Source organism: Neofelis nebulosa, chromosome 8 (genome assembly GCF_028018385.1).
Source record: "Neofelis nebulosa isolate mNeoNeb1 chromosome 8, mNeoNeb1.pri, whole genome shotgun sequence".
Taxonomy (NCBI): Eukaryota; Metazoa; Chordata; class Mammalia; order Carnivora; family Felidae; genus Neofelis; species Neofelis nebulosa.
This window is the reverse complement of record NC_080789.1, coordinates 6,855,404-6,872,292: the sequence shown is the minus strand read 5'-3', so window position 1 is coordinate 6,872,292 and position 16,889 is coordinate 6,855,404. Positions and strand designations below refer to the sequence as shown.

General features: G+C 56.9%; 1 protein-coding gene across 4 annotated transcripts in view; it reads right to left on the bottom strand.

Moving 5' to 3' along the window:
• Nucleotides 1-10,551, bottom strand: part of TCF20 (transcription factor 20) — a 111,850-nt gene extending 101,299 nt beyond the window's left edge. For 2 of the 4 annotated variants that reach the window (XM_058741131.1, XM_058741134.1), the window contains exon 1: nucleotides 10,501-10,551. In XM_058741131.1, the coding sequence (XP_058597114.1) occupies nucleotides 10,501-10,506 (6 nt within the window). In that variant the 5' untranslated portion in view covers nucleotides 10,507-10,551. Of the gene's footprint in view, nucleotides 1-2,455; nucleotides 2,545-3,089; nucleotides 3,426-10,500 lie in introns of those variants that run through there. The other 2 variants (XM_058741132.1, XM_058741133.1) reach the window with 2 other exon arrangements.
• Between the last annotated feature and the right edge of the window lie 6,338 nt (nucleotides 10,552-16,889).

Below are 16,889 nucleotides of genomic sequence, written 5' to 3'. Positions count from 1 at the left end.
GGAGCCAAGGGGAGGACAGTCACATCCGCTCTCTGACCCTCACTAGCCGTGACCTCTCAGGAAAAAAGAGAGCTCATTTACTTCTCAGGTCTGCTGGGTAGATTTTTACAAGACAAGTTGAAATACCTTGGACAGAACCTAGCACACTGGATTTAAAAAAACAACCAAAAAGCCCACTCAAATGTTAGCGTCCTTTCCTATCCATATGAAGAGCAAGCTACACTCACCAGAAGTCCAAGTTTAATTTCTCGGTCTAGACAGACATGATTTCAATTCCATTCCATTCCATTTCATGAAATTAAAAAAAAAAAGTATACCATGAAAAGGTTATGGAACCTAAAACCCATGTCTCCTAACATCCTGCTCCCTTGGCAACCTTCTCTCTCTCTCTCTCACACACACACACACACACAAATTAACTCTACAGAGTAAGAATTTTATAATAATCTTTTCCTTGTTAAGTGTAAGTTATAATGCAGAAGTAAACACATGTGAGTACGAAAACTACTTATAACTTAAGTAGCCAGGATTTGTAAAATCCCACACCAAACACAAGGACATATTTCAAATACCAACACAAAATAAATTATTTACTTTCAGAAACTCCAAATAATCTGCGTAGCCATATAAAAGCGTCTGCCTATTGTGTGACAGGTCTGGTGTTAACACACGAGAAAAATTCTACCAGTCCATCTCCAGAGTCAACATTAGGAGCACACCTCCCATTGCTGAGAAGACCCTTCGTGAATCTGTACAGACTGAATAAAAAAGTGACAGAGGACATATTACACCACTTTAGGCACATGTCCTTCCAGCCTCACAGTACCAGAAATTTAAGACCAAAAAGGCCAAGGCTAAGGATGGTCTAGAAGGGCTAAGTAGTCAAAAGTATGGCCTAAGGCTCTCACACACCATAAAATCAGTGAAACTAATTGGGGTTCTGCAGCATCTGAGAGGAAGCATCCGGCTACCATTAAGGAATAAATTGGGGATGCAAATAATTAGTGCACCCCCAGGTGACAGTTAATCCCACGAGCACGCCATCTCACAGGAGGTATTAGGGAATTCCTCTTTATCCCTACTCGGAGGGTACTGAGGTTGGAAATTTCAAAAATTAGCCAAATGCCAAACACCCCATCAAAGAATTTCAAGTAAGGTCCCTCCACAGTCCCCTGCAGAAACAGATCCTGGAATTCCTTCGAGCCAACCAACTTACACAGCCCCAAACACACCTGCATTCTCTACACTTCCAAGGAGTCAAACTTTCTCTGAAATCTTTCTCCTGATAACTTCTCTTTGCACAAAGACAAAAAAAACATAAGGCATCTTCAGCACAGACTATAATACGACACGCTTTAAGAAGCACAGAACAGAATCTGAGATTTGAAGAAAAATTATCATTGTAACCAAGTTTTATGCTCTGTTGCAGAAGGAAGAGGCTGGAAACTAAAAAGTGGGACAGGATCTTAAAGGCCAGGTAAGAAACATCCTGCATTTCTCAAGAAGGCTGCCTGTGACTTAAACAAAAGCACAAGATAGGAAACCAAAAACAAACCAAGAGAAAAAACAACAACAACAACAACCCAAAACCAACAAAAATAAATAAAACCCTACCCAAAACCACTGTAGTGTTTGACCTGGAAGGGAGTCCTCATTTAACAGATGAGGAAATTGAAGGCTTGAGACGATAGATAACTCGGCCAGGGTTACAGTTTATTTGGGAGCAAAGCTGGAAGGAGATTCCTGGTCTCCCAGGTCGGACTTCTGAGCAGCTTCTTATTCCACCATGTAAGACGTTCCGCTGCCACCCTAAGTAAGATGTTTTATGAAAGTCTTCACTGAGGCTGTTAACATAAGGGTCCAATTATCATTCAAAGATCTGCCTGTTAGATAATAGCTCGAAAATTCCATCCATTTTACAGCAGTTACCAGAGTCATCTAATCTTGGAGGGGGAGAAAAAGCAAAGAGGAAAAGGGGGAGGGGGGGGAGTCCTAACGCTGATCTGTCCCCTAAGGGCAAACTCAAGGGACGCTTACAGACAGGCAGACAGCGCTAGCATCCACAACCACAAAAACAGACAATAATCCCCACCCACAGGCCCAGGAAAACGACCGCTCCTCGGCACCCCTCCCCACCCCCAACACACTAAATTCCACTCCCATCCCGGCGCAGGGGGGACATTCCACCTCCTGCCGCTGCCAGAGCGAGCTGGGCCGGATGGACCACTCTCCTGCCACCACCACTCCCCCGCCCCAAAAGAGACGAGGAACTGCAGCCTCAGGCCCCCAAACGGGCGCTCGCTCGCACCCGGGACTACCGGATCAAACACCGGCCCCGCTCACCGCGGCGGGGGAGGCGGACAAAACCCCACGCAGGAAGTGTGTCCCGCGCTCCGCTCCCCGCCAACCCCCCCCCCCCCCCCGCGCCGGGACCTTGCGCCCCGCCAGCCGGTACCTGTCCTCCGCCCCCAACAGGCGAGAAGCTGCTGCGTCCACATGGCTTCAGGTGTTCACATGGCAATAAACGGGCCCCCGTCCCTCCCGCGGCAGGGCGCGCTCCGACTCCCGTCCCAAGCCCAGCCCTCGCCCGCCGGCCTCGCCCCCAGCCGCCACCGAGAGGCGAGCGCCGCGGGACGCCGGGGGCTGCCAGGGGTCTCGGGGTGGGCGGCGCTGACCCCGCGAACCCCTGGGCGCCGCCCGCTCACACCCGCCGCCTTTGCACCCGAGGCCGCGACGAGCAGGTACCTTCCCGCGACACCCTCAGGCTAGGACGGGTGCCCAAGCCCTGCCGGACTCTCAGGCCAGACCGAGACCCCTCAGCGCCCAGATGCCAGGCCGGGCCCCTGCCCCTCCGCACCCGAAGGCCAGGCCAGGCCAGGCCGCTCCTCTCTGCGCTCCTCGGTCGGGCCAGGCAGGGACATTCCCCTCAGCACCCGGTGCCCTGGCCTCGGAGTCGAGGGGGCTCAGCACTCCCAGGTCGGCCGGGCCAGGACCTCTGCCCCCAGCCCCCGAGGCCGGACGCCCCGGCCTGGCCGCAGCCCCTCAGCCCTGCCCCCTGCCCCTCCCCCTCAGGCCCGGGCGGCGGTTACCTGCGGGAGCCCCCCGCCCGGTCCCTCGGCCTCGGCCGGGGGCGGGAGGGGAGGGAGCAGCGGCGGCGGCGGCGGCGGCGGCGGCGGCGGGCGGCGCTGCGCGAGGTGGGGGTGGGGGAGCCTCCGCCGCCTCCAGCTCGGGCGCCCGGGCCGGCGGCGGGGCGGGCCGGGGCCGTGGCCCCTCGAGCCTCGCTCCGGCCCGCGCGCTCGCTCCCCGGTCAGGCACGCCTCAGGGCGGGCTCCCCCGGCGGAGGCCGCGGCCGCCTCGCAGGGGCCGAAAGCGGCTCGGCTCCGGGTTTTTTCTCTCCATTCTCCCAACACACAGGAAATAACAGAGCGTCAGGTGACGGCGCGCGGCCAATGGGGAGGCTCCGGGCCGCGGCGCGCGGGCGGGCGGGAGGGCGCGCGGCGGGGCGGTGCGCGCGGCGGGGGCGGGGCGGCAGGGGGCGGGGCCGGCGGGTGCGCGCGTGCCCACCCGCGTGCGGCGGCGCCGAGGCCTGCGCGCGTGGGGCCGGGGCCACGGAGACCCCCAGCCTGGCGGCTGGGGTCACGCGGGGTTCCCCCGAGGCAGCAGCCGGGCGCCGCGCGCGTAGCTCGCCGCTCGCACAGTGCCATCTTGGCCGGCGGCTCCGGGCCGTCCGGGGAGTGGCCGCGAGCCAACTTTCTGGGGAGTTGGTGGCCCGGAATCTCTCCCTGGGATTTCTGGAGTTCCCTAGAGCCTCCAACGCCTGAATCGCGCCTTTGGCATCCGAGGGAGCCCGCGGGCAAGGGCCTGGTCTCCTCCGGGCAACCTGCTTAGTGGGGCCGGGCACGGGGGCAGCTCCTGACCGCCAAGCGCCCTCGGCCCGGCAGGCCTGGTTCACTTGCCTCCTCCGCCCCTTAGCGCCGCGTGCCCTTGGATGAATGACTTAGGCTCTCTAGATAACAGATAACTTCTTCAGTTTCCTCCGCAAAAAAAGCGAGGCGCTGGGAGGCCCACCAACCTCGCATGTAAAATACATACTCACCGAGTGCCAGTTCCCCTTCGCCTGTGGCGGCATTAAAACGCTGCAACGCCTGGCTGGCTGGACCCAGGGTCCAGAATTAATTTGGAGATAAGGTGGAGGATTTGCGGTGCCAAGGCCTCAGGCCGTTCCCAGTCTTCCTTTACAAACCTCATGTATGTTTGATGGAGCAAAGCAACGGCTTGGCTTTTTTTTTTTTTTTTTTTTTTTTTTAAAGAAAATCTCAGTTGTAGAACCACCACTGAGATGTTTGTTTGTTCCCTGTGACCCACCGCTATCAAAAGAGAGGCGGCCAGTGGGGGTGAGATGTGTTTAGAGTGTTTGTGATCTTACTTCTGACTCACCCAGAGACCTGGCCAAATTCTCTTCTCACTCTGGGCCTCAGTTTCCCATTGGTATAATCAGAAGGAGGAGAGTTTGAACTAGATGTCCCTAATGTTGGCTGAAATTGCTGATTCTAAATTAAGCCCCCATCTGCCCTAGATGTTAGGGGAGTATGTGGCTTCCTTTCCTGAAGCAACCCAACTTGAAAGTAAATTGGAATTGGAAGAGCGCTTTGGGCAGCAGGTGGAGGCTGATAGGAACCAGGTGTGGCCTGGGACCCAGATTTCAGTATATCTGAGGTGCAAAGCTCCCCTGGGCCTGGACCTACCCTTTCACCTCTAGCCTCACCTAGCCACAAATGGAAAACGTTTTGCCTTGCCTTGGGCCACCCAAGGAGGGTCCCCCGCTGCAGCAACACCTGCCCCCCAGTGAAGGGATCAGAGGCAGGGCCTCAGTTGGTTCTGGCACCCCTAGGAGGATGTGGTCGGGGAAGGCAGTGATTTCTCCTGGCTTCTGTCCAGTTTCACAAAGTGGGGGCTGGCTCCGATGTGGGTCAGGGCTATTCTTGGAGACTTGAATCCCCAACACCTCCTGCATGCCAAGCGGGGTGTCCGGCTCTTCTGGGACAGAGCTGAAGAGGCTGCTAGGCCCTGCCCTCTGGCTGTTCCATTGTTCTGCGAGTTTCATTTTCAAATTCTTTGGCACTAAGACTTACTTAGAAGACGAGTGCTGGCTTCTGCTTGGGTCAGGGCTGCAGAGGGAAAGGATGGGGGGGGGGGGGACTCCCAGCACAGACCCATGTTTTCTGGACAACGTGGAAGGACGCAGGGGAGCTTTCTAAACACTGGGTGTTGGGGCACCCTCAGTTTCTTGAGAGAACTCATGAAGGGAAGCCCTTTTCCTTAGTCTCCTGCCCCATCACTCCTTCCTTCCCTTCCCCTCTTCCTCAGCTCACTCAGGTGCCAGACCAGGGGACTAAAACATGAATGTATGGTGATGAACTGTGCAGAGAGCCTCATTCAGAAGGGAGGGAATGCAGACAGAGGACCTGAGTCCAGGATCTTGTTTGCTCCTGCCTCGAGTCCCATCCTGGGACGGACTCTCTAGCCCCCTCCCCACCCCCTTGGACCCTGCCAGAACACTGCCCAGCCAACCTCCACCTGGAAACTTCCCCAGTCCTAGGGCCAGGACAGCCAGACCTCTTCACCCCTGGTGGCCTGTCACTTTTCCTTTTAGAACCATTTGGAAAAAGAACGTGCGGGCATTATGGCCCACAGACACATAAGGGTTATTGCTCTCCGGCTGCGTGGCCTTAGACAAGCCACTTCACCTCTCTGAGCTCTGGTTTCCTCAGCTGTAAAATGGGGATAGTATGACCTCACTTATAAGGTATCATGGGAACCTAAAGAGATCTGCGTAAAGAAGTCAGTACAGGGCACCTGGGTGGCTCAGTCGGTTAAGCATCCGACTCGGTTTTGGCTCAGGTCATGATCTCACAGTTTCTTGGGTTTGAGGCCCGCACCGGGCTCTGTGCTGACAGCGTGGAGCCTGCTTGGGATTCTGCCTCCCATTCTCTCTGCCCTTCCCCCACTCGCCCTGTCTGTCTGTCTCAAAATAAATAAACTTAAAAAGAGAGAGAGAGAGAGACAATTCAGTACAATACCAGGCACATATTAACTACAGTTCTATGATATGGCCACAATAGGACACATGAGCAGACTGAGGCTCAGGAAGGGCAAGTGACTGCCCAAGACCCCACAGTGGCCGGAGCCCAATAACTGGGGATCCCCTCTTTGACCACGTTAGGGTACGTCTATTGTTCTCTCCTGTCTCATCTAGAGAATCATGTTTTTCCTACCACTTTAAGGAAAGGACAATAGATCGGTTTTTTTTTTTTTTTTTCTCTTCTCTCCTAGTCTACTCAAAAAATACTTACTGAACTGAATCAGTGGTTTCAATTCCAGAAGCAAAATTAATCCTTTCCCTCCTCCTCCAGCGCGGAGATGGCTTTTGGAAACCCTGTGTCACTCCCTTTATTACAAACTCTTCTGCCCTCCTCCAGGCGCCTGGGCCACTCCGGGATTACAAATGGAGCCTTCTGCCTCTAGGTCACTGATTCTGCTACCGTCTGTCAGCACGGATTGATTGAGGAGACTGGCCTGCTCGGCAGATCAGTGACTTGTGCGAAGTGAGCCGGGTGTCAGTGCCTTCAGCGGCAGGCGGATGGCCTTCCCCTCCCTCTCTGGCTCTGAGGCACCCTCACCTTTATCCTTCACCGGTCCCCAGCTCTCCTTCCTCTCTGGAGGTCCCTCCTGCTAACTCTAGCACACCAAGTGGGAAGCCTGGAATGCCGGCTCACGGACCTCCAGGAGACAGCAGTTTGCAAGAGCCTCGGGTTAACAACAGAGAGAGAAACCCCCCACAGAGTCCTGGGGGGTGGGGGGGGGGGCGGTCCCAAGCCAGGCACAAAACAGCAGGAGTGGACAGATCCTTTGTGGACATGCCTTCATTGCACACAGAGCAGTTGGCTGTGTGCTAGGCTGTTAAGTCCTGATGGAGGGAGGGAGGGGCTCAGAGCAAGTCGTTCTGGGACAAGGGCAGGGCAGGCTCTAAGGCTAAGGGGATAGGAAAAGCTCCAAACGGGGCCAGGGCATGAGAACACACATCAGTGTGTGCGCGGCCACCTGCTGTTCCCAGGAGGGCCTTGCCCAGCGCAGGCACAAGGGAAGGAGCTAGGAGGATGCAGAGGTGGGCAAGGGTGGATTCCTACAGGGCCTTGGCATGAATTTGTTTCACAGGGTCTCACGGTGACCTCTGCTTAGGAGGTGCACTCCTCAATCCTCCCCTCCACCCCAGCCCTCCAGGATCAAAGCTGTGGCCCGCTCCTCAGCTCCCACTGGTCGCGTGGGGCCGTTTGTGACTGTACCCATCTCTCCCACAGGGCTGTGCGTATCTGCAGGGCAGGGACAGCCTATGCAGGGCAGGGCACCATATCCATAAAAATGGTAACGATAATCACAGCCCAGAGGGACCCAAGCTTACTGGGAACAGGCACTGTGAGTTCAGGTTGGTATTGTTATCACCACCGTTACAGAGAGGGCCAGAGAGATTCACTGGTCCCAAGTCACATAGCTTGGAAGAGGCCGAGCTGGGATAGGAGCCCAGGTCTTTAGAGGCTGCACTCTTAACCACCAAGCTTCCCAGCATTTGAAAAACACTGGACGGGTGCAGACTCAGGTGTAGAGTCCCAAAGTCTACAGGCGGATAGGGAAAGAGATGTGAGAGGGTCTACCGGGTCGGCACCAGTCTTTCCCCATAGTGACACGCCAAAGCCCCGGAGCCGGGACAGTCTGCAGGCGATGGGCTCTCAGACCCCACACCCAGAAGATCGCGGCCCGCCCAAGGAGCAGCTGCTGTGCAGCAACTCCCTCCTCCCACAGGTGAGCAGAGAGAAAACACCGGAGGAGACACAGCTGTGCCACTGGAGGCCCCCTGCAGCCTGGCCACAGGGGAGATCACCCCTCCCACTTGGCACTTTTTTCCCTAGTGGCTCTGCTCTCCCTGGGCAGCCCCTGGCATGATGGCCTAGCACAGGTCACTGAACTAGGGGCCCAGCCTGGTCTCAACAACGTACGTCCTTCAGTAAATCATCCAATGGCTCAGCGGAATGGGTGGGAGGAGGCGCTGAGTGGTCTGCCTGCCTCCAGGGAGTCGGGTCCCTTCACCTGGGCAACCCCATTCACTCCTCCAAACAGCCTTATGAGGCAGGGACTGTTATCTTCATTGTACAGAGCAGGAAATGGACACGCAGAGATGTTAAGAGATTTGCCTGCGGTCACACAGCTAGCAAGCAACAGAGCTGGAATCCGAACGCAGCCTTCTGGCTCCCCTGAGTCACTTCCAGCACCACAAAGAGTTAAAGCAAGATGAAATGATCTGGCAACGGTAGTGACACAAGTGTTCTAAGCACTGCACCTGCATTAACTTGCTTAACCCTTACAACAGCCCTACGGTGTGGATACTGTCACCTTGTTTGGCAGATGAGGAAACTGAGGCACACAGCAGCTAGGAAGGGGCAGGGCTGCAATCAACGCAGGCAGGTTGGGCCGCAGAGCCCCTGCAATCGCTTTATCACATGGTAACAATAGGGAGGTTCCTTTCCATTGGGATTATTTCTGCTTGAAAAGCTCAAGACTTTTAGCCTCATCACTGCTGGGCTCCACAGGAAGGCAGTGCCACATGCTGAGGCATGCTGGGAAAGGACTTTGTTCCATCCTGTTTTGTTGACATGCTCTTCATTTTAAGCCTGAAGCCCAAGCTTGCTGCAAAGAATTCAAACTGCGGAGAAAAACGCAGCCATGATTCGGCCACGACTTCCTGAGCCCCCAGTGTTCGCTGTGCTTGGGGCTCTATGTGTGTCCTCACGTTTAACCTTCACCATGCCCGAACAGCCCCCACCTCACAGCGGAAGAAACTGAAGCCCAGAGTTGCTAACAAGATGCCCAAAGGCACACAGCCTCCAAGCAGAAGATCTGGGATTTGAGAGTCCTGGCTCTTCTGACCACGTGGGCTGTGTCCCCATGGGAGCAAGGAGGTGCTGTCTTGTTTGCTGGGCTTTGACAGAAATGCTTCTATTCATCTTCTGGCACAGGCCAGTCCCCTCCGTGTCACAATCCCTTGGCCACTGGGAAGGCACCAGGACACAGGTGTAGGGAGACATAGCTAGATGCTGCCTTCTGGGTTGGGGAAACTGAGAAAATGTGGACATGGATGCACCCCTGCCCTGCCCCGTCTCCATCTCTCCCTCCAGTGACTCGGGAATGACTGGCCTGCAACCAGGAGGATTGTCTTCTGGAAGCAGTGATGTCGTGTGAGGTTCCCGGTCTCTGCCCTGCGCTCCCTGCTGGCTCTGGAGGACGAGGGACAAGGCACGTGTGTGGTTCCGGAGAAACGGAAAACAGCAGTCGATGGTTTCTCCCAACTCCCAACCGGTCCTTTTGACTGTAGCCTCTGTTCCCGGCCCCGCCCCCCCTCCCCCGTCCCCATCCCTGCAGCAGACTCATTACAGTGACCCAAAGCCAGCTTCGACCCTCCTGCCCCTGGCTCAAAAAGTTTTCAAAGGGTCCCAAGTGGCTTCAGAATCCTAGTCGATTCTCATTCACCTCGAACGCAGAGCCCTTGTTTGGCCCCAGCTCACTTCTCCAACCCTCCCTCTCACATGTCCCGTTCTGCCTCTTTGCTAAACCAAGTGGGTTGTGTTCCTGCCACGTGCCTCTCTGCTCCCCAAAGCAGGAAGCCCTTCCTTCTTGCCTAGAGACCGAAAGTACGACCTCTTTCAAGACTCACTCAAGGGCCACCACCTCCACGAAGCCTTACCTTAATACTCATCAGAAATTCCCCCCAGAAACATTCACTGAGTCCAAGGGCCCTTGTTGTCATGGGGCTGAGTCCCACCATGGGGCCATTCGAGAGAACGAGTCAACACATAAACAATCCTTTGGTAAAGGGGAGGTACCCGTTCGCAAGAATGCATGGCAGGTGCACAGAGGGTGTATAATGGGACCCTGGGCACTGGGGATCCAGGGTGTTTGAGGTGAGACCCGAAAGATAAGAAGGAGCCATAGGCTGAGGCTGGAAGGGCGGTCCAGGCAGCAGGCACAGCACAGGCAAAGGTCCTGAGGCAGGAGGGAGCAAGTGGATGTTCAGGAAGGGGAAAAAGGCCAATGCAATTTAAGTGAAACGAGAAAGCTAGAGCTGCAGCTGGAAGACGACTGTGCCGGCCACAAGAGGCACGGGGACTTTATCCCAAGGCAAAAGGGGGAGCCACCGAAGGATTCCGAACAGAGGAAACAGTCAATATTTCATTTATAAATGATCCTGCCAGAGGCCCCGTGGGTGTGCATCTTCTGAGAAATGCATACGTCTGCGTCCGGCCACCCCTGAACCTCGGGGCATCCGGCCAGGTGGGTGTGGAGTCTTCAAATCCTCCCTCCCGGACTGAGCTCTCGAGGGTAGGGCAGACATGCAACTGCTCCAAAAACATTTGTGGAACAAACCAACAACAGACAGAACAAAACACTTACCAGCATTTCCCCTGGAAGGGGCCAGGCTGCCTGAGGGGCCTTCCACGTTCTCTGGAAATCACAAAATTCAAGGGGTTTAGTGAGGCCACTACTCATGGAGCCCTTGAGAGCAGGGCCAGCATCCCACTGATGTCGGTCGGCACCCAGCATGCATGGCATGGCGCAGGCATCTGCCCGTGACCGTCTCACGAAATGACCAGAAACAGAACCGAAAGATCTCGACGGCTGTAAGGTGCTTTTGAGCTTGCAAACTACATCTCACAGGAGCAGTCTCACAGGGGGTCAACCCTCTCCGGGAGGGTATATGGTTACTGCCCCCTTTTACAGATGAGGAAACTGAGGCCCAGGAAAGGAAGGGACCCTGGCAAAGTGTGCCAAGGCCGAGTCTAGAACCTGACAACAATCAGGCTACTTACGGCCCCGTGGGGGTAAGAAAGCTCTCCAGAAATTTCTTTTAAACGTGTTTCGAAATGACATATTTCATCAGGATGTCTGTCACGCCAGCAGTGGGAGCCAACACACCAGTTCTCGCAGGCCGCTCCGACTACACGTCAGATCCACACACTCAGCCCCAGGCCCTGAGGCTGGCAGCTTAGCCCAGAGCACAGGAGGGGCCTGTGTGATGAATCCTTGGCTCCCCGGGCTTGGTGCTGGCACAGAGCAGGTGCTCAGCAAACTGAGCGTCTGAGGGGGCATCTGCACTGGTTTGAGGGGATAACAATAGAGAACATTCCTACAGCTCTCCTGTGGGCACCGAGCTGAGTTACTGCATTAACTCAGGTCACCCTCACGGAGTATGACAATTATCCCCATTTACAGGTAAGGAAACTCGAGGCTCAAAGCAATAAATGATTAGCCTGCGATCACACAGCCAGGGAGTGACAGAGCCAGGATCTGAACCCACGCAGAGCCCTTAACCCCATGCCCTGAGTGGAGGTGGGCAGGGCAGGAGGATGTGCATTCCTCAAGGGCTGGGACCATGTGGGGCGCCCCTCCCCCGCACCTGGGATGACCATTAGTCCCATCCCCATAGATCCTGTGTGGGCAAGAAATGACAAGCTGACAGGTAACCGCCTTGTCACCGCCTTGTCTTTGTCTCTCCAATCTCTCTCCCCTAGTGGTCTCTGGGCTCCCTTTACCTGTCCTGCCTCGTCCGGGCTCCCTGCATTATAATCCGCCTCAGTTCCTTTTTGGTAGTAGGCGTGATGTAAAAAGAAAGGGGAAGCGGACGACAATGCAGCCTTGGGCAAGCTCCCTAAGCGCTTGGAGCCTCAGCTTCTCCACCTGCAGAACGGGGTCATGACATCGCCTGCCACGGAGGGCTGTCCACACGGTGCTCAATCAATGACCTTGCACCTGAGGGCTGTTTCCACCTCTCTGGCCTCAGGTGCCCCGTGAGGTGAAACTGCTGGTCCAGGGAGCGAGCAGGCTCGGGCAGTAAGGTGCCCTCCAGCACCCAGCACCCAGCAAAGAGCACAGTGGAACAAGGGGTGAGCCGATGGTCCGACTCCAGAGCTCCCACCGAGGAGACAGTGTCAATGAACCCCTTGGGTGTTCCCTGGCAGCTCAGCCGCACACAGCCAGGTGTGGGCCAGATGTGGTTTCCCAGCCCCGTATGCTCACACTTCGGGGGCATCCCCCCAACGCAGCACCTGTCGCATGGTGTCGGGGCCTGCCCCGCCGGATGTTCTCAGCCCCCTACCCCAGGCCGGGTGAGCTGTATGGGTGGGGGCAGGAGGAGCAATGGGAAAGGCTAGGCACCGTGGCTGACTGCAGAATAGAAGGGAAGATGGCACCCTTTCTGGAAAATTCAATGGGCAGCCGATGCTGCCCAAGTCCCAATCCGCACGGAGGCCATCCAAAAAAAGCCCGAGACAAGAGGATCAAAGCCCCTGATAGCAGGTGGGGACGTGAGAGGTGAGTAAACCCAAGCCCGCATCATACAGATGGGGAAACTGAGGCCTGAGGTGGGGCCATGGCTTGCTCGAGGCCCCACAGTGTGTTGGAGGCTCTGCCATGAGGGGGCCCAGCCCCAGGTGGCTCAGTGGCCGTGGCGAGTGGGCCCTTTGCTGGTCTTCACGCCCCAGCCATCCGATCCCCTCTGGTCTTGCCCACACTGCCAAGCATGCCAGTTTAGCCTCACCCAGAAAGCACCAACCCTCATGCTCCCCCCCGTAGGCTTTTGGCTTCTTCGGTGCCCCACACCCCTCCCCACACTCCCCTCGCATGTTGGGCGGAGTTGGGGAGACTTATTCAATAAGCCACCACATAGTGACGCAATTAAAACATCCCACCTAACTCCCAGTAAGTGCACGTAAATGTTAACTATTATTACCAGGCACGATTACCAGCCATTTTACAGCTAGGGAAACTGAGGCTCGGAGGGACTGAGTGGCCCATAGATACGAGGTGCTAGAGCCTTCACTCTCCTGGGTTGACTTTTCTTTTAGCTAATGGTTACTGAGTGCCCCTGGGAGCCAGGCTCTGGGCTGACTGCTTTGTGAGATTTATCTTACACAATCCTCACCCTAGCCCTGTGATTTAAGAACTGTGATCACCCTGGGGCGCCTGGGTGGCTCGGTCGGTTAAGCGTCCGACTTCGGGTCAGGTCATGATCTCACCGGTTGTGAGTTTGAGCCCCGCATCGGGCTCTGTGCTGACAGCTCGGAGCCTGGAGCCTGCTTCGGATTCTGTGTCTCCTTCTCTCTCTGTTCCTCCCCCACTCATGCTCTGTCTCTCTGTCTCTCAAAAACACATAAACGTTAAGAAGAAAAAAATTTTTTAAAAGAACTGGGATCACTCTAAGAAACTGAGGCTCAGAGAGGGCAGTCGGCTTGGCTGAGGCCACACAGCTGGTAAATGGCAGAGCCACAGTGATCTCAGACAGCCTGCCTCTGGTTGTACCGCCATCTCCCTTGGGGCAGATTGAAGGGAGTAGCCACCCTGGCCTCTTGCAGGGGCTTCCAGTCACCTCAGGGTCCCGGGCTGGACAGCCTGCTCCAGGAACTCTCACCCAAGTCAGAGACCAGGCGTCCATTCTACTTCCCCGGCAATGTCGGCCCTAACTCACAGCGGGGCCTGGGCCAGTCCTGGACCCCCGGAGTCCTGAAACTTCAAATTAGAAGAAGACCCAGGCCAGTCCTTAAATTCAAATATGGGACTGTCTGCGAATCCCAACACCACAAGACCAGCCTGAGAAGCCTGACTTGAGAGCAGCTAAAACAAGCCTGCTTTCCAGGATCCTAGAGAACTGTCCGACGTCCTAAGCCATGAATGCCTCCAGGAAGTCAAGTTCGCAGTGATCCAGATGTCTGCGTCAAACCTGCCCACTCTGTCATCAACTCCGCTTCCTCCCTTCCTCTGGAACTGGTTCCCGCTGCCAAGGGGAATGGGCCTTGTCTCCCCCTAACCTTCCCTGAGCTTCGGCCACACCAGGTGACCCCCCTTTTACCCCTGGAAGCTCTGTGCTTGCTCTTCCTCTGGTGACACCCCGTCCCCTGCCTCAGCTTGGCAAAGTCCTACTCATTCTTCAAGGCCTTCAAATACCACCTCCTCCTTGAAGCCCCTTTCAACTGTCCTGTGAGAATTCACCGGGGTACCCCACGGAGAACATTTCTCACTGCGCCTCTGGGTTGCTGGGACAGCCAGCTCCCTCATAACCACAGCTGCCACTAGCTGAACACCTGCTGTGGGCAGGTGCTGCGCCTGCAGTCTCTTAGTCCCCAGACAAGTGTGCAGCTAGAGGTTACGGCCCCCAGGGCACTGCCTTTTAAAACTGCAGCTCTGAGGGACTAAGTGACTTGCCCAAGGTCACACAGACAGGAAGCGGCCAGGGAAGACTGCCACTCAGAACCGTCTGACTCCAGGGACGCCTGGGTGGCTCAGGCACTTAAACACCTAACTCGATCTCAACTCAAGTCTTGATCTCAGAGTCATGAGTTCAAGCCCCGCGCTGGGCTCCGTGCTGGGCGCAGAACACTCAGAACTGTCTGACTCCAGAGCTCCCGGGATTCCTGAGACTGGGGGCATCCAGAGCCCCCCCCCCCCCGCCCCAGAGAGGGCCTGCTATGCTTCTCCCATCTCTACATGCCAGAAGGGTGCCGGCTTCGAGGGCAGTCTCCGTGAACCTGGGATGGGTGAAGGGAGCTGACCGGCCGGGTGGCCCTCGCTCTGGCTCCCCACCTGGTGCTCTCCGCACCCCCTGGCCAGGGGAGGGTCTCAAGCCCAGACCTGGAACGGCCCCAGCATCTTGGCCTTGGGGAGAGCCTATCCACTCTTCCTGCCTTTTCCATCTGGCAAAGGAAGCTCCGTGCGAAGGCCAGGCGGGCAGCTGCTCCACGGTCTCTGCAGCGCTTCCTGGCTTCCCTGTGGAGGTTGGCTTGTGCGCCCAGGACCTGAAGGAAATGCCAGGGTAGATAAACGAGCCCACCACCAGTTTTAGAAGGGACATTATTTAGCCACATGAGGCTCTGCAGCTCAGGGCAGACAGAGCTCACCGGCATGGCTGCGATTTGCCCTCACGTGTCAGGCTCCACGGGGAAAAATTCTCTTTGGGCGGGTTTGCCCGAAGGAAGTGAGCCCATCACCACTCCCAGGGTGTGAGGCAGGGTGCCTGTTCCTGGTGGCCTACTTTCCTGGGGGATTTGTGGGTCTGGATCTGCTCCCCTGGCCTCCAGGCAAAACTCTGTCTGTGCTCAGCTCTGGGCAGGTGCTGGGAACACTGGGAGCATGCCCTGAAAGTCCCCGTACCCAAGGGCCTCACAGTGACCACAGTGTGATCAGCGCTGTGAGCGGGGGCCGGGGGGGTGGGCACAGCACAGGCCCCCAGCCCATCCAAGTGGAGGGCAGGGGGAGGTAAAGGGAGTCCGGAAGGACTTAACCAGGCAGAAGAGGAGGAACCAGCTCCCAGGGAAGGAGGACTAGTACGAGGGGCACAGCCCGAGGCCTGGTGTGTGACAGGCTGGACCCAGCTGGCCACACAGCCTTTCCCTGACCCTCCATCTGAGAAGGGATCCTGCCTCCACTTCGCAGCTCTGAACCCTCTATTCCTGCTGGGACCTGAGCGGTGGCCTGACCCTGTAGATCCCACCCCGTGTGCTCTCTGCAGATCTGCTCCAAAGACTGACCACCTGTATGCATGTTACTGTGCCTGCCTGAGCCCTGTTGCGGCCCAGGGCTTTAAAGCTTCCGGGCCAGGTCAAGTTCAAGCTCCCTGCCCTCATGGGCCCGTCAGAGGAGTCACGGTCCTGGGACGCTTTGCCAATACCAGCCTGGCCACAGAACCCTTTGCCAGCCCGGCCTTGTATCTCTGAAGCCCCGTCTCAGCCTCGGTGCCAGGCCCCCGGTCTCCAGGCAGCCTCAGGAAGCAGCTGTGGGCAGAATTAGCCTTCTGAGACCTCGGGCTGCCCAGGCGAAGAGAATGATGGGACTGCGACCCTCGCCGGGGACAGAGACCTCGCAGGGAGATGGCCAAGATGGGGCAATGGCTGGGGGTCGGAAGAGCAGCCTGGCCATCCCGCAGAGTGAGGAGGGGGCTGCCATGCCAGGGAGGAGGGAGGACCAGCCCCTCCCTGCCATGCTGGCCTGTCTGTCTCCAGCATTTCACTGTAAAAATAAATGGAAGAAGCACACGCCAGACGGAAAAAAGGGAAGGGAAAAAAAAAAAACACAACACCCCCAACCGCCCCACATGGGCTCCCTCGGCGGGTCTGGGCCAAGGCCTTGGCCTGGGTTACTTGCTGCTGCTTTTCCCGGGAAGCTGCTGGTGCCGAATTTGCATTTACCACAAACAGAGACAACACAATGTCATAATCCTTCTCCTGTCATTCTCCCCTCTCTTCCTCCTCCCACCTCAGACACACACACGCTAACACAAAATGACGGCTCCCTCGACAGCCTGAATGAGCAAAGCCCTCGATCTGCCTCTTAATTGTTGGCGTTTCTCTCTGGCCCGCGCGCTGCGCTCGGTGCCCATCGCCCAACTTGCAGCAGACCACCCACTGCCCCCTCCTTTGTCCCGAATCACCGCTGACAAATGGCCTGCTGGAGGTGGAAGAATATGCCTGGAAATAATGGGGGGGGGGGGGGGGGGAAGAAGCCAGCCCCTGCGCCCCGCCGCCTCTGCACCCTCCCTGCTGGGGTCCTGGCCGCGGAAGCTGGCTGGACTCGAGGGGACAAGGGGCAGTGATGGTGACTCGGCCCCTGGGACTCTGACCCAGGGCCCTGCCCTTCACGCCCCTGCTGCTGCCCGGCCGCCCGCGCTCTCCCAGGGCAGCCCCCCTCCCGCCCCTCCTCTCCCGGCCACCCTCCTGGGCACTGCTCCGAACATCCCCCCGCGCTCCCCTCCCTCCATCGCTCTTTATGGCAGTTTCAAAGCTGCAGCCGCCACT